At 39.4% G+C, this 23,837-nt stretch overlaps 2 protein-coding genes across 3 annotated transcripts in view; one reads left to right on the top strand and one right to left on the bottom strand.

Annotated features, from left to right (window-relative positions):
- CFAP92 (cilia and flagella associated protein 92 (putative)) overlaps nt 1-12,507 on the top strand; it is a 132,351-nt gene extending 119,844 nt beyond the window's left edge. Inside the window, exons 15-17 of one of the 2 annotated variants that reach the window (XM_089678729.1) lie at nt 5,276-5,475; nt 6,714-6,877; nt 12,095-12,507. In XM_089678729.1, coding sequence (XP_089534855.1) covers nt 5,276-5,475; nt 6,714-6,877; nt 12,095-12,290 — 560 coding nt within the window. In that variant the 3' untranslated portion in view covers nt 12,291-12,507. The remainder of the gene's footprint in view (nt 1-5,275; nt 5,476-6,713; nt 6,878-12,094) is intronic. The other variant, XR_016312940.1, reaches the window with a different exon arrangement.
- Nucleotides 12,508-12,516: 9 nt separating this feature from the next.
- The window catches only part of ACAD9 (acyl-CoA dehydrogenase family member 9), a 129,962-nt gene continuing 118,641 nt past the window's right edge, over nt 12,517-23,837 (bottom strand). Inside the window, exons 15-18 of the mRNA XM_089678730.1 lie at nt 21,365-21,442; nt 20,980-21,108; nt 19,960-20,032; nt 12,517-12,800 (exon numbers count right to left, since the gene is read on the bottom strand). Of these exons, the coding sequence (XP_089534856.1) occupies nt 12,700-12,800; nt 19,960-20,032; nt 20,980-21,108; nt 21,365-21,442 (381 nt within the window). The 3' untranslated portion in view covers nt 12,517-12,699. The remainder of the gene's footprint in view (nt 12,801-19,959; nt 20,033-20,979; nt 21,109-21,364; nt 21,443-23,837) is intronic.

The following is a 23,837-nucleotide window of genomic DNA, read 5'->3' on the forward strand; positions in this document are numbered from 1 at the left end:
GGAAGAAGTGGATATGGATAAAGTAGAACAACAAGAGGAGAGCTCACAGATGCCTACTAAAGCAGAAATAGCAGAAATGTTTAAAGGACTCGAAAGATCCCTAAAACAGGAACTGGTGAAATTACACAAAGACCTGGGGCAAATATTATCAAGGGTGGAGGAGATGCAAGAAAATCTAGATAAACATGCCCAAATTATACAGAAATTAGAAAAACGGGCAATGGAAATGAGAAAAGAACAAAGAAATCTGTTATATAAATTGGAAGACCGGAGAATAGGGATAGGAGATGCAATCTAAGGATACGAGGCTTTCTAGAGATCTCCCAAGGAGAAGATTTGACTGGCATAATAACTTGAATGCTGAATACTATAATGGATAGAACTATAACGGATCCTCTCAAAATGGAGGGAGTATATAGAATAGGAAAATATATACAAGAAGATAGAAAGGAAAAGCCAAGAGATGTAATAGTGCAATTCCATAATTTTTGGGATAAAGAAGAGCTTTGGAAGATAAAAGGAAGAGCAATAATAAAATATGGATAAATAAATATATAGATCTTTGCTGATTTAGCAGCAGAAACATTAATAAGAAGGAGAACTTTGAAACCATTACTGGAACAGATGAGAAAACAGAATGTTCAATATAGCTGGGGATTTCCACCGTGTTTGATCGGATGGAGAAATGGACGCTCAGCAAGACTGAGATTTCCCGAAGATCTGAGAGACATCTGTGAGAGACTTGATATAAAGAAAATAAATATCCCTGGTTGGGTGGACGAAGAAGGAGAAATGCGGGCTATGGAAAATGAGGGAAGGCAGGTAGCTCTAAGGAGAAATCGAGAGTAGGAATAGTAAAGAGGAATAAAATGGGAGGAGGGAGGGTTCTCTCCTTTTTTTTGCTTTCTCTCTCTCTCCCTCCATTTCTACCTCTCTCTTATGATTTTTGAAGTTTACTAGAGTATGGCAGGACACGGAGGATGAGACACGCTTATTGGGGGAAAAGTTCATGGTGAGAGTTTCACCTTAAAAGCTGAATCAAAGGTGAGGTTAGGACCACAAATGATTCATAGGCAAAATGTAAGCCTAAAGAGAGATGGGGGGGTGGGGGGAGGGAGGAGGGGTGGAGGAGGGACGGGAGGGTGGGAGGAGGGTATGGGGTGGGGATAGGTAGTTTAAGACTCTGCGAAATAGTAGGAGAAACGTCAGTCTGGAGAAATCCTAGAGATCAAAGGGGAAGATGTGGAGGAAAGAGGAAGAGAGAAGAGATGGGGAAGATAGAGGTGTTGAGAGGAGAAGAATGGAAGAGATTCACTTTGTGACTTATAATGTTAAAGGGTTAAATAGCCCTGGGAAGAGATTTTGGATTTTTAAAGAAATTCACCATAGATCTTCTTCAGTGTTTTTTTTTTTAGTTTTTTTTACAGGAGACACATTTGGTGCAAGAATCAAATGTGAAATTAAATTCCATATATTATCCAATGTGGTTTTATGCAGATTCCCCAATTAAACGTGCCAAGGGAGTGGCAATAGGTTTTGCGAAAAATATAAGGTTTAAGCTGGAAGACAGAAATCTCCCTTCCGAATCTACCAATCTGTTTCTGAAGGGAAAATTACAGGAAATAGACTGTACACTAGCAAATATTTATTGCCCAAATAAGAAACCGGAGGCAGGGGATTTCAATCTCTGCATGGATCCCCAGATGGATATGACATCCCCTGTGCAGAGAGATGGTAGTAGGTCTCTGAAATCCTTGAAAAAATATTATACCAATATCAACTTGTAGACATATGGAGAATTAAGCACGTGAAGGACAGAGACTGTACGTTTTATTCTCATGCACATGAGATGTATTCAAGACTGGATTATATATTGCTGGACCATCGACTTATCGAGTCTCTGGTCAAAGTAAAAATAGAAGTGATGTCAATATTGGACCAAGCCTCTGTCACAATGCAATTATTATGGGGAAATGAGCAGATCGGGGGAAATTATGGTGGTTAAATGAGACACTTCTCTAGGATTCAGAAGTGGATCAAAGAATTAAAAAAGAAATATAGCAATTATTTGAGGAAAATGATTCTGGGGAAGTGTCCGTAGCAACAGTGTGGGAGGCTCATAAGGCCTATATTAGAGGAATCCTGATAGCGATTGGAGCAAAAAAAAAAAAAGAGGGAAAGAAGAGAAAAAATAAACACGCTTCTTAGTGAACTCTGTGAGTTAGAGCAGATACATAAACATAAAAGTAACAAAACAGATTATGCAGAGGGTAATAAAAGATAATTAAATACATTTCTGGAAGAAGATAAGAGTGTTCAATAAAATGATAAGTGAGAGATACAGATTGAGAGATAGGCCAGGAAAGTATTTAATGAGGGCTCAGAGAAAAAAAAAATCTAGGAACTGTATAGAGAAAATCAGAGACCACAAAGGAGATTTAATGTATTCAACTAAAGATATAGCTAAAGTGTTTAAAGAATATTATAATAAGCAATATAATATTATCCCCCACAGCTCCATAAGTAAAGATAAAGTAGGAAAAATAGAAAAAAGACAGACATACCTAAAAAAAGAAAGGATTACAAAAATTAAGTGAGGAGCAATTAAAATCCCTAGAATCAGCAATAACGCAGGGGCAAATACACTTAGCATTAAAGAGCACTATAGCTGGGAAAAGTCCTGGACTTGATGTATACACAGTGAGATATTATAAAAAATATAAAGACTTATTAGTACCTAAACTGAGGATATATATGAATGCATTGGGAGGAGAGATGGAAATGAGGAGGGAATCCCTACAAGCCCATGTAGTTCTCATACATAAGGAAGGTAAAGATGATACTCACTGTTCAAGTTACAGACCAATTTCCTTATTAAACACAGATACCAAACTATATGCAAAGTTCTAGCAAACAGGTTGAAAGACCTATGTCAGAATGGATACACATAGACCAAGTAGGCTTTGTCCCAGGGAGAGAGGGTAGAGATAACGGACTGAGATCTCTGTTTCTCATACAAAAAAGTAGGAAAGGGAAAATCCCTGCGGTGGTACTCTCTATCGATGCTGAAAAGGCATTTGATAGAGTAGATTGGGGATATATGTTGGATACATTGGAAGTATTGGGGATGGGACCTAAAATGAGAGCGTGGATAAGGAAATTATATAGTCAACCCTCTGCAGCAATCGTGGTTAATGGGGATTGTCAGAGTATTTTGGGATGCAGAACAGAACTAGGAATGCCCTTTGTCTCCATTGCTATATGTTTTATCATTGGAATCTCTTTTGGCTACAATAAGGAATAATATAGATATAAAAGGAATTTGGATAGGAGATACGGAGCATAAGGTGACAGCTTATGCAGATGACATGCTGTTCTATGTGGGAAACCCAGGGATAACGTTGCCAGGTTTAATGAAATCACTGAAAGAATATGGGGAGATGTCAAATTTAAAAATTAACTCAACAAAAACAGAAATTTTAAACATAACTCTTCTAAATAGAGAGAAAAATAGGTTACAGGAGGAATTTCCCTTTGTTTGGAGAGAAAAGGAATTGAAATATCTAGGAATAAAATTAACTGTATCTGCCAAGAACTTGTATAAATTGAATTATATCCCATTGTTAAATGAGAGCAGGGATGAACTAAGGAAATTAGGAGGGGGAACCCCTTCATGGATAGGTCGTATAAATTTGATAAAAATGGTGATTGTTCCAAAAATAATATATACATTTCAAATGATACCAATTAAACTACCATAAGTATACTTTAGATCAATTAAAAAAATGTTAATAAGATTTATTTGGAGGAATAAAAAACCGAGAATAAGCCAGGAACTTTTATGTAGAAATAAAGAGAAAGGAGGATTGGGAGTCCCAGATTTAAAAAGATATTAAAACAGTAATAATGGTGAGAATTTTTGACTGGACATATAATACAGAGGGGAAAAGCTGGGTTAAAATAGAAAATATACTAAGTAATACTAAATTAAGTGGAATTGTATGGTCACCTCCACAATACAGAGGATTAGCAGAGAGTACAAGTTTGTTCACATTTAATGTTTTAAGAGTTTGGGATGTTTTACACAAACAGATAGGATGGGAATTTAATTCATTGTTAATGCCCTTAAAGAACACAGAGTTTTTCCCCCTGGGTAAGGAAGGTATCACAGGGAAGTGGATTAAGAAAGAAGATGCACAATTAAGGGATATAATGGTAGGGGTGGAAATAGGATCACTTAAGGAATTGAAAAAAAAAAAAGTTTTTATGAGAATGGATGAGTGCCGTTATTTTTAATTGAAACACTTTATAGGAAAGCTTCCAAAGCCTTTAAGAATAAGAGAGGATTGGAATCCTTTTGAGCATTTATTAGGTACACGGGGAGATGGGGAACACGGAACCTCTAAAATATATAAGATTCTCACTGAAATAAATGCAGATATAAGTCCTCCATATAGAAAAATGGGAAAGAGAAATAGGAGTTACAATAGATGCGGAAAAACAGAGGAAAATGTATAGAATAATCCACAGAAATATAAATATGCAGGAGGTAGAAATTAATTATAGGTGTTTGGCAAGATGGTATATCACGCCGAGTGTGGCACACAGATTGAGTGGAGATCATTCACCTTTATGTTGGCGTGGATGTGGAGGTAGAGGCACAATGTATCACATATGGTGGGAGTGTTCTAAAATACAAGAGTATTGGGGGAAAATAGTAAGCTTGATTCAAAAAATTACAGAGGTTGATATTCTAGTAGACCCAGAGATCTGCCTTTTTCATAGTGCTAAGCTTTCATTTAAAAAATACAAAGAATCTGGTTTATTATACTATTTGAATGCAGCAGAATGACTGATACCCAAGTATTGGAGGAGACAGGAGGTGCCGAAAATAAAGGACTGGGTGGATAGGGTGGATCAAATATGTAAATTGGAGGAACTTTATCATTTGAATGAAGATAAGATGGAGAGTCACCATACAAAATGGAACAAATGGGAGGAATTCAAAAAGTGATTGGTCACAGCGATCATATGATACCGGCAGCAGTCCAATGCACTGATCGATCATCCACTCTGTCCTGTCGACACAGCAGGTGACAGATTGTGCCTGTTGCATAAATACAGCCAGACAAGCAGTGGAAAGTTCTGAATTTTGTCAAGAACATTAGTTGATCGTATGTATTACAACTCCCACAGATTCCACCATTGGGAACAATACCTAATGGTTTGTATGCAGCTGTGGCATAAGTTTTGATTGATGTTCTCTCTCTTGTAGATGATAATTTTAAGGAAGAACAAAAGGCTGCTAAAAGTCCTGAAGAATATAAGCAGAAAATGAAATTGCATCGATGTCTGCCACAGACTGAGCTGACCTCGCAGGGACCTCAGGCTAGTAACCAGATGACTAAACTCCAGGGATTGTTAAAAGACAAAGGAGCTAAAGTAGCTCTGCAGAAGCCTGGACTAGCTCTGAAGGTATAAAGCTACAGTGCATATACTAATAATATACAGTATTTCACTGAAGCTCATTATTGGCATTTCTGTGCTAGAAACTCTAGTTTTACCTTAAAACAAAAAGGGATGGATGTAAAAAGGTGCCTTAGAAAGAGTGATAACTGTATGCAATGTAACAGTGAAAGAAAAGCATCTCTAGTGTGATGTGAAAGAGATAGAGAAAAGGAAGACAGAATGGACAACAGTCAGGGGGTGAAAAAGAGAGGGATTAAAAGGAGTATTTAATGAGGGGCCACTGGGTGGCAATGTGGACACTCGTCATGTTTACTGGTAGACCAGTGCCACATCTGAGTGCTGTCAGAGAGATAAGTAACTATTGGACTACAATCCACGGACTTTATGAGCACCACAGTACAGCAGAATTTCTTTATAAAATTACAAAACTTTATTGATGCACAATTTATAAAATGTTGATTAAAACAAAGTAGGAGTACATCTTGCGCCCCCCTATGTCGACTTGGATGGTAGCATAAACCAAATAACACCATACAATCCTCATGAGACTCAAATTCTCATATAATATATTAGCTGGAAGTGCCACCATCCTTGGCCATGTAGCTCGACATGTTTCACAAGGTTCCACTTCTTCAGGAGCAGAAAGTGCAAAAATGCAATAGCTACTTATAATAATAAAAAAAAAACACAGGAAATAACAACACTCATAGTGCATTTAAATCTGTATAAACAACTGAAACCACTGATTGAACCCACAGATCTCAGATGTCTGTGACCCAGAGAAAGGGCTTTGGCTTTGTGGCCCAAGTTTTGCATTGAAATGAGGGCTAATTTTAGGACTGGAAGTTGATGCCTGAGTAGAGCAATTAGGTGCTCTGCATTTTGCAGAGGTAGAGGCTCCTTTGGGGGGGGGGGGTGTTAGATTAGAATCTTCCACTGTGGAAATAAGATCTTCCCTCTTTAGACATCTTTTTGGATTGGTCAAATGCTTCCACAAACAGACGTCTAACTTAGTGGCCATCTTGCTTAGCTGCTCACAAGGATCCCTCCCCAAAATGTATTCCTAATTCCCAAATAGCCCTGCCACTCCATGGAAGCACCCACATCATCTCTCTTCGACCCTTTTCACTTTCAGAATTTTAGATACCCTTTCCTAGTTAGGTGCATATGTTTGAAATTTAGCACTTGGCCAAATGAAAGTCTTGTATTAATTCTATCATTTGTTTAATTCTTATGATATGCAGCCAATCCCAGCCTTAGCGGTGATGCAGAATTCAGAGGAACATATCAGCAGGGGATTTATTCCTGGTGAGCGCAAAGATCATAGCTTGAAGTGGACGGACAACATAATCCCATGCCACCACATGGAGCATGAGACATTTCAGCAACTGAGAGGAAAAGACTTTAAGTAAGTTCACCTTCTCCATTCACAATAGTGTAATTGAAGGGTAGGCAAACTTGAACCGAGCAGTGTTGCCTCCTCACATCTGATTTAAATCTCTAATTGCTGTACTACCAAGTCGCAATCACATGCATTGCACAGCAATCGTGGGTTTAAATCAGGTAGCAACATTTCACTTCCTTGCCACCTGTCAAACACACTTGGATCGATTTTCAGAGGAGCACCAGTGCCTGCTGCACTTGTGAATGTGGCCTTAGTTGCACCCTTAGGACTCGATCATACGTAAAGTCGGGGGGTGGTAAAACCCTGCGATTGAGTTGTGGATTTACCGCCCCCAGTCATCATCCCCTTAAGCTGCTGAGGCAGCAGCCAAAGGTGTTCACTGCCGCAGCAGGAATTAAACACCCTGTTGCTTTTGGTGGGTGGTATCATCTGCCAGTCGCAACCCATTCAAATAAACGGGGCAGCTCTGCAAGCGCCCTGCAACTGCATGCTTCTGTGGGGTCCAAGGGGTTAAAGCAGCTGGTGAGAAATTGACACAACACTGCCTGCTTTAACCCCTTGTTTGCTGTACTGCACAAAGTTGCAGGGCACTTGCAGAGTGGCCTCATTCACTTGAATGGGTTATGCTTGGCAGGTGCTACACCCACCAACCATGACAGGGCATATGACGACTCCTGTGGCTGTGACATGTGTACACCCATGGCCACTACAGCCAAAAGGGGGTTTGGGGGTGGTAAAACACTTCTTAACTATGGAGTTTTACCACCCCCCAAACTACAAATGTAAATGAACCCTTACTTTTTTGAGCCCCCTATAAAGCTGCTTTCACACTGATGTGCTGAGGTTTACCTGCAGCGCAGTGCATCTGCGACTTTCCTGGGTTAGCTGCGCTTTGCCATAGACATCTATTATATCCTGCAGGTGTGGTGCACTTTTTAAAAGCGCACCAAAACTCCTGAATGCAGAAGGTGCATCAAACCCGCACTGTAATAGAAGTTTATGGCTAAGCACAGCAACACCCATGAGGTGGGTCAACTGCAGTACACCAGTGTGAAAGCGGCCCTATACTATTATGCCCAGTGTATTGCTTTACACTGACCAGAAGATCTCTTCTTTCCTGCTGCTGGCACCACTCTGGAGACCGTCAGCCGGGATAAGGGGTGGAGTGCAGTTGGTATCATTCTGCATGGGACAGGAGCCAGCACTTAAACTTTAAAAGTAGTCCCTCTGCATTGCACTGGGGTGGCCAGTCAGCAAGCCCAGATCACGATCTACCAGTAACTTGGCCATCATCTACTGGTAGAGCACTATCTACAGGTTGCTGACCCCCGGGGTAATTAATTACAGAACCATTCTGAATGTTCCCATTCAGAAATAGCCCCTTGGCTGGTCTCCACTGGGTACCGATCTCAGATCGACAAAATAATGTTGATTGGCTGGTGATCTGATCCAAAGGAGATTATGAATGCATCTAATAGGTTAAAGTAAACTTGTCCAAAAAAAAAGAAAAAATGTAGACTACCGTTGCTGACCATCATCAAAAATACATTTGCCTGGACGCCAAAGCTTCAAGTCACTGACCTAAAACATGCAGTCAAGAGTGAACTGCCGGTCTGCATCAATGACTTGAAGCTATTGGACCAAGCCTGTCAAGGAATTACCATTTTCTTTCACTTGAACCCTTTCAGTGTCAGATGTTAATGCCTAGATGTCCCTCTGCTTATCCTGTCCTGGTGGTAGTATGAAGATACTAAGCGGCATTTAACCAGCAAGGCAAGGAGACAAGTGAAGGGCTGCAGTGAATCAGGCTGCATTGTACTCAAGTCACAGATATCCATTCACCCCGGGGATTAGAACACATGCACTGTCTGCTTCTGCTTGGGAGGTTATCGTTCTGGGAAACGTAATACTTACCGGGGTGACATGTGCCCAGTTTCCACTGTTTGCTGATCCAGGATTTAGATGGCACATTGCTTTTCATTTTTTATACTGGTGGATATTTCACTTTACTTGATTTCATAATGAAGTCTTCAAATGCTGCACTATGAGAGCCCTGTTTATTTATCCTGCAAGGCAGGGAGACAACAGAAGGGCTGCTGTGTGGGAAGTGTTTGTGCATCAGGCTGCAGTGTACTTGAGGCACAGATCCATCCATCATAATAGGTGCATTGTTGGCCACTGTTTGGGAGGTTAAAACTCTAGTAAGCTTAACACTTACCTCTGGTGACGAGTGCCCATTTCCACTGTGAGGATCCAGGATTTGGATGTCACATTGTTTTTCAATCTATATATATTGGTAGATATTTTTTTGCACCTTAATATTCCGATAGATTTATGGACGTTTTTAATTAGGACACATGATTTTTGAATTTTTATTAATTTTATGTATTACACAATTTATTTGGTAGACACTGCATATAATTTGTGCAAATATAAAGGAGACTGCAAAATTAGACTGGGTTGTGTATATCCAGCCAAAAATATTGGCACCCCGGCATTTCTGCCAGATAATGCCCCACTTCGCCCAGAAAATTGTTGCAATTACAAATGTTTTGTTTCTCCACTTTTTTTTGTCATACCACTACAAACAAGAAATCAACATGAGAATGACTAAAGATTAAATCTGACACGTTCTGCTCTAAACCCCAAAAATGGACTGGACAAATTATTGGCACTCTCAATTTAATATTTGGTAGCACACCCCTTGGAAAAAAATAACTGAAATCAATGGTTTCCTGTAACCATCAATGAGTTTCTTCCACCTCTCTACTGGAATTTTGGAGCACTCTTCTTTCACCAACTGCTTCAGGTCTCTCAGATTGGAAGGGTTCCTTTTCCCAATTGCTGTTTTGAGATCTCTCCACAGGTGCTCTATGGGATTAAGATCTGGACTCATTGCTGGCCAGTTCAGTACTCTCCAGCACTTTGTCTGAAACCATTTCAGGGTGCTTCTGGTCATTGTCCTGCTTGTAAGACTCATGACCTCTGACGGAGACCCAACTTTCTGACACTGGGTCCTACATTGCACCCCACAATTCTTTGGTAGTCTTCCAATTTCATAATGCCATGTAGTAGGGATGAACCAAAATTTCAGTAGCCAAAGCGTTTCTGCCAAAAACACCCCTATCGGCTCTTGGCCGATATGAAAATAAGCACTGATACAGGTGCCGAAAATAACCCTGCCCACCCACCACTAGAGTTAAGCAAAGGAAAGATGGCCTCCACTTATCTCTGTGCCCTTGGAGGACTGGAGCGATGTCACTTCTGGTTCCAGTGCCTTGTAAACAAGGCCTTTTTTTTTAGCACTAGATCAATGCTTTTTTTTATCTAATGCTTTACATTATAGAGGAGAGACGTGGGGTCTTATTTGACCCCATATCTCTCCATAAAGAGGACCTGTCACTAATTATTTTTATCACAAGGGATGCATGCATTCCTTGTGATAGGAATAATGATTACAATTATTTTTAAAGGGACAGTGTAAAAAAATTAATTAAAGAAGAAAAAAAGTTTAAAGTGCCCCCGTCCCCCCATGTAGTGGTGAATGCACACCTAAGCCATGCCCACATATGTAAACAGTGTTCAAACCACACATGAGGTATTGCAGCAAACATCAGAGCAAGAACAATAATTCTAGCACTAGACCTCCTCTGTAACTGTACATTGGTAACCTGTAGAAATGTTTAAAGCGTCACTCATAGAGACTTTAAAGTACTGTAGTTTAATGCCATTCCATGAGCGTGCACAATTGTAAAGCTTGACATGTTGGGTATCTATTTACTCGGCGTAACATCATCTTTCATATTTTACAAAAAAAAATGGGGTATATATAGTGTTTTTTTTAATCATTAAAGTGGATTTTTTTTTTCAAAAAAGTAGCTTTTGAAAAATATATTTATTTTTTAAAACTGTCCATTTCAGTTTTTGGCCAAGTGCATCCTGTATTTTTGTTTTGGCACCAGAATTTTCATTTCGGTGCACCATGAATGCACACAGTCAAGACATCCAGTGCTGACACAACAAAGCAGCCCCAAAACATCAGTGAACCTCCACCAGGTTTGACTGTATTCTTTTCTTTAAAGGCCTCATTTTTCTTTTCAAAGTGAATGGGCTTTATCAAAAAGTTGCAATTTTGTTTCGTCTATCTATAGCACATTCTCCCAAAGGGATTGTGGCTTGTTCAGGAAAGTTTTGGCAAACTCCAATACGGCTTTTTTATGTTTGTGTGTCAGCAACAGGGTCCTCCTGGGTCTCCTACCATAGCGTCCTTTTTCATTCAGATGGAATGCTGACACATTTGTACCCTGTGCCTGAAGGTCAGCTTGAATTTGTCTGGAAGTTGATAGAGGTTCTTTATCCACCATTCAAACAATCCTTCCTACAGTGCCATGGGCGGTTAATATTCCTGTGTCCACTGTGTGCAACATTGTCAAGAAGTTAAGATCTCTGGAGGTGGACTTGTAACCTTGAGATTGTCCATGCTTTTCCACAATTTGTGTTCTTTGTTCCTCAGACAATTCTTTGCTGCTCTTTCTTTTCCAGGCAGCACAGAGACACACAACAGAAAGTTTAAGTCAATTTTTCACCAATTTAACTAGTTTCTGGTGTGATTCTATATTGTCAGCACCTGTTAATTGATATAGGTGAGTTTATTTACAAATTACAGAAGCATCCCAAATTTGGAGTGCAATTATTTTTTACAATTTTGAGAAGGTGCCAATAATTGTGTCCAGTCCATTTTTGGGGTTTTGCACGGAATGTGTCAGATTTGGCTTTTTGTTTCTCCACTTTTTTGTGTCATACCAATACAAACAAAAGAATCATGAGAATGTCTAAACATTTGTAATAGCAACAATTTTCTGCAAGCAACGCAGTCATTTTGGTTGTTTAATGAAAAAAAAAAAAATCCAATATCCCCCATCCACATATTTTATGCAGAAGGGGAAATCCTCCTCCTGTACTATTGTGTTCTGACGGTGGAGAGCCTTCCTCTAGCCAGCATCACTGATCGATTGGGAAAAACCCCAACCGGCTGGTTGTACAAAACTCAATCGATGAATTTCTGTACGAGGTTCCCATACATGAATTCAAAATTTGTCATTCCCTACTGAACTGGCTGAATTTTGATCCATGTATGACCAGCTTTAGTTCCTTGCTGCGATCTCTAAAGATAAAATCTGTTTCTGTAGATATGAACTAAAAGTGAATTTTCTCATGCAGCTTACTTTCTACCAGCCATTCATTTCTTCATAAGAGGAGAATCAAGGAAATTACCCAAGAGGAGAAGAACTCATATGTTGTTACAAAGTCAGACCCACAAGACAACAGAGGGCCCCATGTAACAAAGATGGCAGAGGACCCGCAAAACATCATTCAGATCCACAGCCATGAAGGTTTTCTTCTTCATATACAATAACCTCAGGAAGTTAGTAGTACAAGAGCAGCAGTCATTATCAGATATGACAGAATTGTATTCACTCAGTTCCTACTGGGATATCAGGGTACTCTGTGCATAATGAATGAATGTGCCAGTATTTCTTAATATAAAATCAGTTCTTAGAGTGCCAAAACTTTCTTTAGCCCTATGTTACAAACAAGCAGGACTTAATAAAAATAAATGCCAAAGAAAAGAAGGAACAAAGTGATTTTTTGTTTGCATTGTATTGTTGCATTAGAACAACTTACAAAAGTAATAATATTCAATAACTGTACAAAAATGAATAAACCGCAGCAGCGTTAAAGGGCAGCTGAACATATCAACAATCAGTTTAGATTATGTCAATCACATTTTTTAGAACAGGATTCATCTAGTTGTAGCTCAGATTTTAGAATGTTCTGTCCAAAGGGTGTGAACATGTGTAAGCGCGGTTTTCCAGGACATACTTTGCTATCTTGCGAATGTTGTCATCCTGATTTTGATCACTGGCTAAGGAAAATTAAATGAGAATCACAGATCAAAAAGAATCTCTGCCCAGGATCAATCTACATCAGATAAAGTGTAAGAATCAACAACAACGCTACTTAATCCATTCCCACCAAGCATTCACATATCTTTACAGTCTCACTGAAGTGGGTCTTTATCCATGGAGTCACATATATGCACGGCTTTGCTTTTGCTGGGACTGCACTGCACAGAATGCTCACAGCAAAGTGACTGTAACTAATCATCTGATTGCTGTGATCATTCACTCTATAGCTCAATCCTGTGTTTTGTTTTTTTTTCTCTCCTCTTGAAGGGAGCAAAAAAAAAAAAAAAAGATACATTGCCTCTTTTTCTCCTTGCTAGAAGAAAAAGTATAAAGATAAATAGCTAGATCAGGGTTTTATCTACATCAGTGTCAGGGCTAGGCCTCATTTACATGGGTGTACTAAAGCATGCAAGGGCCATGTTTGCCTGTACTGGTGTTCTGTGCATCCTCATGCAGGCACTCCCACATTCAGGGCTGTGCACCCATATTGCTGTCAAACTGGGACCAGTGGCTGTGTCCCAACTGATATAAACAGAAGTGTCAGACCAGGGATACAAGGAACACCTGTGCATTCCTGAGGGCAAACATGGCCCTCGGACGGGTGTACACTGTAGTACACACATTTGAACAAGGCGTTTGGGTTAAGGTCAAGGTTAGCGTCAAGAGCCATGTGTTTTAGGTAGGATACAAAAAAGCTAAATATTGTTTCTGGGCCCTACTATGGCTACAAACATCAAATATACACATACTGTATGTGGTTTAGGGGAATAAAGCAGGGAGAAGGCAGGGAACAAAATTCCTGCCTGTAACCCTGGGAAACCACATCCCAGACCCAAAATGCTCTCAGTTAAGGTGGCTGAAAATGCCAATAGATACCCCCTACTTACAAAAGTAGCTGCATTGTGAGTAGAAGTACTTCGTGCCAGACTTGGCTGACTTGGACGTCTAGGATTTGTGCTGGAAATGAGTGGAGGACTTGCCTTTAGAAGCAGAGGTCTAGGAGTGACTAAAGGAACTCTTCCAAAAACCACAAGCTGTTGACTCTACTGTGGGTAGATTAGTTTTCTTCATATTAACCACTTCCCGCCTGGCCTATAGTCAAATGACGGCCGGGCAAACCTCTCGTCCCTCCGGGATGGTGTCATATGACGTCCTTCCCGGATCGCGCTTTGTGTGTGCCCACAGGGCCGCGTTGTGGCGAGATCTGTCACCGGCTGTGTACCTCGGACACGGCCGATGACAGATCTGTGTAGCGGCCCCATTGCCAGTACCATGTGACCTGATGTGACCAATCACAGCAGGTCACATGACAGTTGTATACAATAGATGGCTTTCTTTCATGCCATACATTGTATACAAGTGTGTCTAGCTGTGAATGGTCACACAGTGATCACATGCACAGGCTGTGGCAATCACAGCCCATCTGTGTTATGTGATTAGCCATGGCCAATCACAGCTAATCACAACAAAAAAAAACTGAATGAATTGATTTCCTTCAGTTAAATGCTTGCTTAAAGCAAAGAAATTATTTGCTATAAGCAATCAAGTGTAAAAAAAAAAAAATACTGATCACTTACCCAAAGTAGTACAATGTTACTATGGTAACATTATATTACTTTGGTCATAGTGTAATATGAAAAAGAAAATCTTAAACAAAAAAGAAAAAAATTAATAAAACAATTGAAAAAAAAAAAATCAATTTTTTTTTTCGTACTATCAACAGTCAGTGTCTTTGATCACCGCCACCCCAGTTATATGCTGACGCTGTACTGCACTGGTGACAGTGTGTAAAAAAAATTTTTTTTTAATTTCTTTTCCGAAAAATGACAAAAAAATTACAACTTCAAAAAACTCACCATGCCCCTTATGAAATACGTCAGACTGTCTACTTTGCAAAAAGGGGTCATTTATGGGATATCTGTACTGTTCTGACATTTTTGGGTCTCAAGAAATTAGATTGGCTGTCAGTACTTCAGGATTGGTCAATTTTCAGATATATCCCATAGTTTGTGAACTCTATAACCTTCCTACAGACTAAATAATAAGTACTAATTTGGGTTATTTTCACCAAAGACATGTAGTAGAATACATCTTGGCCTAAATTTATGAAGAACAATTATTTATTTGCAAACTTTTATAACAGAAACAAAGAAACATTTTTTTTTCAAAATTTTCAGTCTTTGTTAATTAAGCAAAAAATAACCCCCCCCCCCCAGTGGTGAATAAATACTACAAGAAAGCTCTAGTTGTGTGAACAAAATGATAAAAGTTTAGTGTGAGAACACTGAAACCTGAAAATTGGCCTGGGCAGGAAGGGGGTAAAAGTGCCCGGTATTGAAGTGGTTAAGTAACAGAGTGCAGTCTCCACCCATGACTCTCTTAATAAAAGTGTCTTTGTAAGAAACGTCTGTCAAGTGGAACCTTTTTCAAACAAAGTAGATCAGTTCTGCAGTCAGAGAATTGTGCATATCTGAATGGACATTAAGGCAGTTAAAAATTTTGGTGCGGGGAGTCCATCAAACTGTCTATGCAGTAGTGCAAGGTTACCTGGAGAAGCTCCAGTACAGAGGAATTCAATACGGAGGGATCCATAAGGATCAAGCTGGGGCTGCATGCCATTTATTATCACATTGTATTACACTCACATGTACATGCTGAAAAAAAAAACAATCGCTGTTGTATTACTACAACTACTCGCTAGCAATCCGATGTTGTATACTTGCTGTTATCTGTCTGTCTCCTTCTGCATTAGCGTCGTGACGTTGGAGCTCTGATGTCATGACGCTCATGCGGAAGCAGACAGATAATTCAAGTACACAACATCGGATTGCTAGCGAGTATTTGTAGTAATACAACAGCGATTTTTTTCATCATGTACAGTTGTATTCAAAATAATAGCAGTGTGTTGAAAAATGTGAATAAAGCTCAAAATCCTTCTAATAGCTTTTATTTCCATACACACAAATGCATTGGGAACACTACACATTCTATTCCAAATCAAAACATGAAGAAAAATATATCAAATTTGTGTTGTTCCTCTAAAATAATTGAAGAAAAGTGAATATTAGACTGTTCACAAAAATATCAGTGTTTGTATTTTTCTTTACAAACTCAAACATTCACTATATAAACTGAAAAATGTTTGAAGATTTTGCTTTCCTTTGAATCACTTAATATTTAGTTGTAGTCGCACTGTTTCTGAGAACTGCTGTACATCTGTGTTGTATGGAGTCACCCAACTTCTGGCACCTGTGAACAGGTATTTCAGCCCAGGATGATTGGACTACATTCCACAGTTCTTCTCTATTTCTTGGTTTTGCCTCAGAAACTGCATTTTTGATGTCACCCCACAAGTTTTCTATTGGATTAAGATCCGGGGATTGGGCTGGCCACTCCATAACGTCAATCTTGTTGGTCTGGAACCAAGATGTTGCACATTTACTGGTGTGTTTGGGGTCGTTGTCTTGTTGGAACACCCATTTCAAGGGCACTTCCTCTTCAGCATAAGGTAGCATGAACTCTTCAAGTATTATGATGTATTTAAACTGATCCATGATCCCTGGTATGCGATAAATAGGCCCAACACCGTAGTATGAGAAACATCCCCATATCATGATGCTTGTACAACCATGCTGACTGTCTTCACAGTGTACTGTGGCTTGAATTCAGTGTTTGGGGGTCGTCTGACAAACTGTCTCCGGCCACTAGACCCAAAAAAAACAATCTTACCTTCATCAGTCCACAAAATGTTGCGCCATTTCTCTTTAGGCCAGTCAATGTGCTCTTTGGCAAATTGTAACCTCTTCAGCACAAGTCTTTTTATCAACAGTGGGACTTTGCGGGGGCTTCTTGCAGATAGCTTGGCTTCACATAGGCGTCTTCTAATTGTAACAGTACTCACAGGGAACTTTACACCTTCTTTCATCTTCCTGGAGCTGATTGTTGGCTGAGTCCTTGCCATTTTGGCTATTCTTCTATCCATTCGAATGGTAGTTTTTCGCTTTCTTCCAAGTCTTTCAGGTTTTGGTTGCCATTTTAAAGCATTTACGATCATTTTAGCTGAGCAGCCGATAATTTTCTGCACTTCTTTATATGTTTTACCCTCTCCCATCAACTTTTTAATCAAGGTACGCTGTTCTTCTGGAACGACCCATTTTCCTCAGAATTTCAGAGAGAAATGCACTGTAACCAGCATGTACAACATTTGCTGCCTTCCTTCCTTAAATAAGGGCAATAATTGCCACCTGTTTTTCAAAGAATGAATGACCTCACTAATAGAACTCCACACTGCTATTATTTTGAACATGTCCCTTTCAATTAGTGATTCAATTACACAGAATCAGCAGCATGCATGTCATGACTGTTGGATTTCTATTACTCTGCTACACCGGCTAGTAAATTATTTGCCATGTAGAAATATCATTTCTATCAAAAACAGTGATTGATCAGGTTAGTGATGTCTGACTGCTATTATTTTGAACACAACTGTACATGTGAGTGTAATACAATGTGATAAATCTTTTAAAAGGAGGATAAGGCACTATGTTATGATTATTTCTTATGGTACACGGAGAAATGGAGGAAGGTCTTTAAGGAAGCGTGGGGACCCTAAACCCTGCAGGATAAAAATCCTATCCAGCCACAGTCCACCGAAGGGACACAAGCTATTTATGACCTCACTTAGCGGTTTGGTCATATTTACCAGGTGAGAGCACAACTGGTGAAGGTGCATGTGTGACTGTCATGATAAAACACTACAAAAGGTGAACCAAGCCTAAGTCGGTTTTGTCCACAGCAGTGAAAAAGAGTATATGATCATGGGTGCAATATTGACACTTTGCATTAAATTTTGGAAGAGATATATAGAATTTGGAAAGACATATGAGTTTGTTTAATTTTTATATGTGTTTATTGTATTTGCATATTTATGACACATCTGTATGGGTATGTGTAACATGTAGGCGATCTACTGTTTTCACTTTAATTTTGGCACTATTTATTGTTTAGATACTATAGCAGCTCACAAGATTTTATTTATTATTTTCAAATGATCACCTGTGTGTTTTTAATTTTTTTGCGCAATAAAAAAAAAGTGAACATTTTGAGAAAAAAAAACAAATCAAAACAGTATTTTTGACTTTTTGCTATTAACCACTTCCAGTCCGGACACTTTTACCCTCTTCCTGTCCAGGCCAATTTTCAGCTTTCAGTGCTATCACACTTTGAATGACAGGGGTGACAGTATGTAAAAAAAAAAATTATAAAAAATATAAAAAAAAAGTTTAAACATTATAATTTTTGGTTATAAACTAATTTGGGTTATTTTTTACTAAAAATATAACGGAATTTATATATATATGTATATATATATATATATATATATATATATATATATATATATATATATATATATATATATATATAGGCCGAGATTTATGATGAAATACTATTTATTTGCAAAATATTATAAGAAAAACACTTTTTCAAAATTTTAGGACTTTTAATTTACATAGCAGAAAAAATAAAAATCCCAGTGGTGAATAAATACCACCAAAATAAAGCTTTATCTGTCTCAAAAGAATGCTAAAACATTCATATGGGTACAGTATTGCATGACCGCGCAATTGTCATTCAAAGTGTGATAGTGCTGAAAGCTGAAAATTGTCCTGGACAGGAAGGGGGTGAAAGTGTCCGGGCTTGAATTGGTTAATATATATTTGTAAACTACATACACTATATTGCCAAAAGTATTGGGCCGCCTGCGTTTACACACACATGAACTTTAATGGCATCCCAGTCTTAGTCCGTAGGGTTCAATATTGAGTTGGCCCACCCTTTGCAGCTATAACAGCTTCAACTCTTCAAGGTTTAGGAGTATATTTATGGGAATGTTTGGCCATTCTTCCAGAAGCGCATTTGTGAGGTCAGGCACTGATGTCGGACGAGAAGGTCTGGCTCGTAGTCTCCACTCTAATTCATCCCAAAGGTGTTCTGTCGGGTTGAGGTCAGGACTCTGTGCAGGTCAGTCAAGTTCCTCCACCCCAAACTCACTTATCGATGTCTTTATGGACCTTACTTTGTGCACTGGTGAGCAGTCATGTTGGAACAGGAAGGGGCCATCCCCAAACTGTTCCCACAAAGTTGGGAGCATGAAATTGTCCAAAATGTCTTGGTATGCTGACACCTTAAGTGTTCCCTTCACTGGAACTAAGGGGCCAAGCCCAACCCCTGAACGACCATCCCACACCATAATTCCCCCTCCACCAAACTTTACACTTGGCACAATGCAGTCAGGCAAGTACCGTTCTCCTGGCAACTGCCAATTAAATTGTCCAAAATGTCTTGGTATGATGACGCCTTAACAGTTCCCTTCACTGGAAAAACCCAGACATGTCCATCAGATTGCCAGACAGAGAAGTGTGATTGGTCACTCCAGAGAACACGTCTCCACTGCTCTAGAGTCCAGTGGCGGCATGCTTTACACCACTGCATCCGACACTTTGCATTGCACTTGGTGATGTAAGGCTTGGATGCAGCTGCTTGGCCATGAAAACCCATTCTATGAAGCGCTCTATGCACTGTTGTTGTGCTAATCTGAAAGCCACACAAAGTTTGAATATCTTTGGCTATTGACTCTGCAGACAGTTGGTGACTTCTGTGCACTGTGCTGACCCCGCTCTGTCATGTTATGTGGATTACCACTTGGTGGCTGAGTTGCTGTTGTTCCCAGTTGCTTCCACTTTGGTATAATACCACTCACAGTTGACCGTGGAGTATTTAGTAGCAAGGAAATTTCACGGATGGACTTATTACACAGGTGATAACCTATCATGTTACCACACTTGAATTCATAGAGATCCTGAGAGCGACCCATTCTTTCACAAATGTTTGTAGAAGCAGTCTGCATGCCTAGGTGCTTGATTTTATACACCTGTGACCACGGTGGTGATTGGAACACCTGAATCCAGTGATTTGGAGGGCTGGGACAATATTTTTGGCAATATAGTGTATATCTAATGTTCATAACAAAAGCTGAAGCATGAAGCTGTGGCAACCCATGCCTGTCCGAACACACCTCTACCTATCCCATCTTCTGAAACAGAACTCAGAACTTACTTCTTTCCAGTTCAGCCATCGCGTAGATGTTCTTGAAATATGCTTCTATGCAAAACATGTTTGCAAGCAGCACCTAAAACAGTGACACAATCATAGAGATTAATAGAATTCAGGTGCATGGTGGGTGAAAGGGGCAACTTCAAAGTTTGCTGTAAATAATAGAGATATGCGTGCATGCAATCTGGAGGGATTTCCTTTCACTTCCTTTTCTGTCTATGGGACAGGAAGTGAAGGGAAATCTCCCCAATGGGACACAAATTGAAAAAATAAAACTTACAGGGGTTATAACACTCCTTTACGCTTTATGAAATGAAAAAAAAAAAAAGTTTAGCCTATAGTTCTACTTTACTGTGTCAGAAGGCAAGTGATAGAGCAGCACAAGAAGAGCATGTGTCATCATTTTCTGTGATTACGGCATCACAATAAAGACAGTTCAGTAGAGAAAGCCCCAAAGCATCGTGTCTCCCTCCTCTTTCTAATAGATGCCATCCAGGAGGAAGGATTCCTGCAGTTGTTCAATTTTGTATCAAGATGTAGTCACTAAACACTGGGAGATCTACTCACTAGGCATGACACAGGGAGATTTATACTGTAATCTGTGGGTTGGGCTAAAAGATGGAGAGGCTATGAGGTCATTATAGGTTCTTTCCTCCTGATGCACAGTCAGATTGGAAGTGGCAGATTCAACTACATTTTCTTGTAATGCTGCCACTAAATTACAAAGGAACTGTTACCCAGATTATGGCCAAGATTTCATGCTTGATGTAACAAGTATGCTGCAAACATAGCAATAGTTAGGACTATAATATTTAGTAAACCTATTAAGATCTGATAAATATGAGAAGCATTTTCTTAGGCCCAAGAATTCACTATGGGCTTTGAACCCATTAGAAATCAATGCCATCAGATACATAATTTTTCTTATCTGAGTAATTTCTATTGCTGTGCCATCACATATGGCAGTCCATAATCTAATCCTTTGTACTTGAGGATCTGAAACGGTCAAATATTTGCACTTACTTCATGATCGTGATTGCACAGGCCAATGCTGATGGAGCGGCTTGATCTAGATATCACAGCTGTCATGGCATATAAATTAATAAGAATATCTGCTATTTTCTTCAATACAAGCTGCTCATCCACAATTGACTGCAAAGAAAAAAAATAAATATTTGAGATACCAAAGTACGCTAAATCAGTTTTTTCAGAACTGAAAAAGACTCAGATCTTTTCTCCCATCAGACATTTTCCTAATGCCTCTCCATGACGGTGAAAATAATTTACTAGCCCTGCCTCACTTATAAAAGGAGGAGAGCCATTTCACTACACAGCACTGTGGATCATAACAGCTAATGTAATGGGTCACCAACACAAAAATGGTCACTGATCTCAGACGGGAACTTGCCTTGCCAAACCTGTACAACAAAGTTTCCACCATTTTGCCAAAGAAATATACATTCGCCTCCAACCTCACGGTACTGTCCTGTGAGAAGAAACAGACTCAATTCAAAATGCAATTACTTAAGAGTCTTTATCTCTATGGTGATTAATCATAAGTGTCACAAAAGTAGGCTGTAAACTGTATACATTGAAGAATAACAAAATCATTATAAAATTGCATCTGCAAGCTTATTTACCCATTTTAGCTCAATAATCTGTATAGCCCTTGTAGACAAGAACAATTTTTACATTTCTGCCATTTGTTATTATTACAGGTACTTGTATATCGCTGTCAATTTGCGCAGCGCTTTACATATACAGTTGTGTTCACAATAATAGCAGTCAGACATCACTAACCTGATCAATCACTGTTTTTGGTAGAAATGATATTTCTACATGGCAAATAATTTACTAGCAGGTGTAGTAGAGTAATAGAAATCCAACCGACCCAACAGTCATGACATGCATGCTGCTGATTCTGTGTAATTGAATCACTAATTGAAAGGGTCATGTTCAAAATAATAGCAGTGTGGAGTTCTACTAGTGAGGTCATTCATTCTTTGAAAAAACAGGTGTCAATTATTGCCCTTATTTAAGGAAGAAAGGCAGCAAATGTTGTACATGCTGGTTACAGTGCATTTCTCTCTGAAATTCTGAGGAAAATGGGTCGCTCCAGACATTGTTCAGAAGAACAGCATACTTTGATTAAAAAGTTGATGGGAGAGGGGAAAACATATAAAGAAGTGCAGAAAATTATAGGCTGCTCAGCTAAAATGATCGCAAATGCTTTAAAATGGCAACCAAAACCTGAAAGATGTGGAAGAAAGCGAAAAACTACCATTCGAATGGATAGAAGAATAGCCACAATGGCAAGGACTCAGCCAACAATCAGCTCCAGGAAGATGAAAGAAGGTGTAAAGTTACCTGTGAGTACTGTTACAATTAGAAGACGCCTATGTGAAGCCAAGCTATCTGCAAGAAGTCCCCGCAAAGTCCCACTGTTGAAAAAAAGACATGTGCTGAAGAGGTTACAATTTGTCAAAGAGCACATTGACTGGCCTAAAGAGAAATGGAACAACATTTTGTGGACTGATGAAGGTAAGATTGTTCTTTTTGGGTCTAGTGGCCGGATGCAGTTTGTCAGACGACCCCCAAACACTGAATTCAAGCCACAGTACACTGTGAAGACAGTGAAGCATGGTTGCGCAAGCATCATGATATGGGGATGCTTCTCATACTACGGTGTTGGGCCTATTTATCGCATACCAGGGATCATGGATCAGTTTGAATACATCAGAATACTTGAAGAGGTCATGCTGCCTTATGCTGAAGAGGAAATGCCCTTGAAATGGGTGTTCCAACAAGACAACGACCCCAAACACACCAGTAAACGTGCAACATCTTGATTCCAGACCAACAAGATTGACGTTATGGAGTGGCCAGCCCAATCCCCGGATCTTAATCCAATAGAAAACTTGTGAGGTGACATCAAAAATGCAGTTTCTGAGGCAAAACCAAGAAATAGAGAAGAACTGTGGAATGTAGTCCAATCATCCTGGGCTGGAATACCTGTTCACAGGTGCCAGAAGTTGGTTGACTCCATGCAACACAGATGTACAGCAGTTCTCAGAAACAGTGCTTATACAACGAAATATTCATTAAGTGATTCAAAGGAAAGCAAAATCTTCAAACATTTTTCAGTTTATATAGTGAATGTTTGAGTTTGTAAAGAAGAATACAAACACTGCTATTTTTTTGAACTGTCTAATATTCACTTTTCTTCAATTTTTTTTAGAGGAACAACACAAATTTGATATATTTTTCTTCATGTTTTGATTTGGAATAGAATGTGTAGTGTTCCCAATGCATTTGTGTGGATGGAAATAAAAGCTATTAGAAGGATTTTCAGCTTTATTCACTTTTTTGAACACACTGCTATTATTTTGAACACAACTGTATATTGTACATTCACATCAATCCCTAACCCTCAAGGGGCGTACAATCTAACATTCATACATACACATACTAGGGTCAAATTTAGACAGGATCCAATTAACCTGCCAGCATGTCTTGAGTGTGGGAGGAAACCGGGGTACCTGTAGGAAACCCACACAGGCACAGGAAGAACATGCAAACTCCAGGCAGGTGGTGCTGTGGATGGGATTTGAACCAACGACCCTAGTACTGCCAGGCAGAAGTGCTAACCATTTAGTCACTGTGCTGCTATGGTCCCATTGATTCACGAAAAGGTCATTGCTTAACCACTTGCTGCCCCAGGACATCCCTGTACGTCCTTGAGTTATACCAGCATGATGCAGGTACAGGCATCATCCCATTATCTTTTTCTTGGCCAGTGATCCTCTTTTTGTAAAACAATCCTTGCCACTTAATTAGCCACTGAAACACTTGTGGCCATGGAAGTGATTGAAATACCTGAA

Source organism: Staurois parvus, unplaced genomic scaffold (genome assembly GCF_062004578.1).
Source record: "Staurois parvus isolate SC_StPar_1 unplaced genomic scaffold, SC_StPar_1.0 ptg000209l, whole genome shotgun sequence".
In the NCBI taxonomy this organism is placed as follows: domain Eukaryota; kingdom Metazoa; phylum Chordata; class Amphibia; order Anura; family Ranidae; genus Staurois; species Staurois parvus.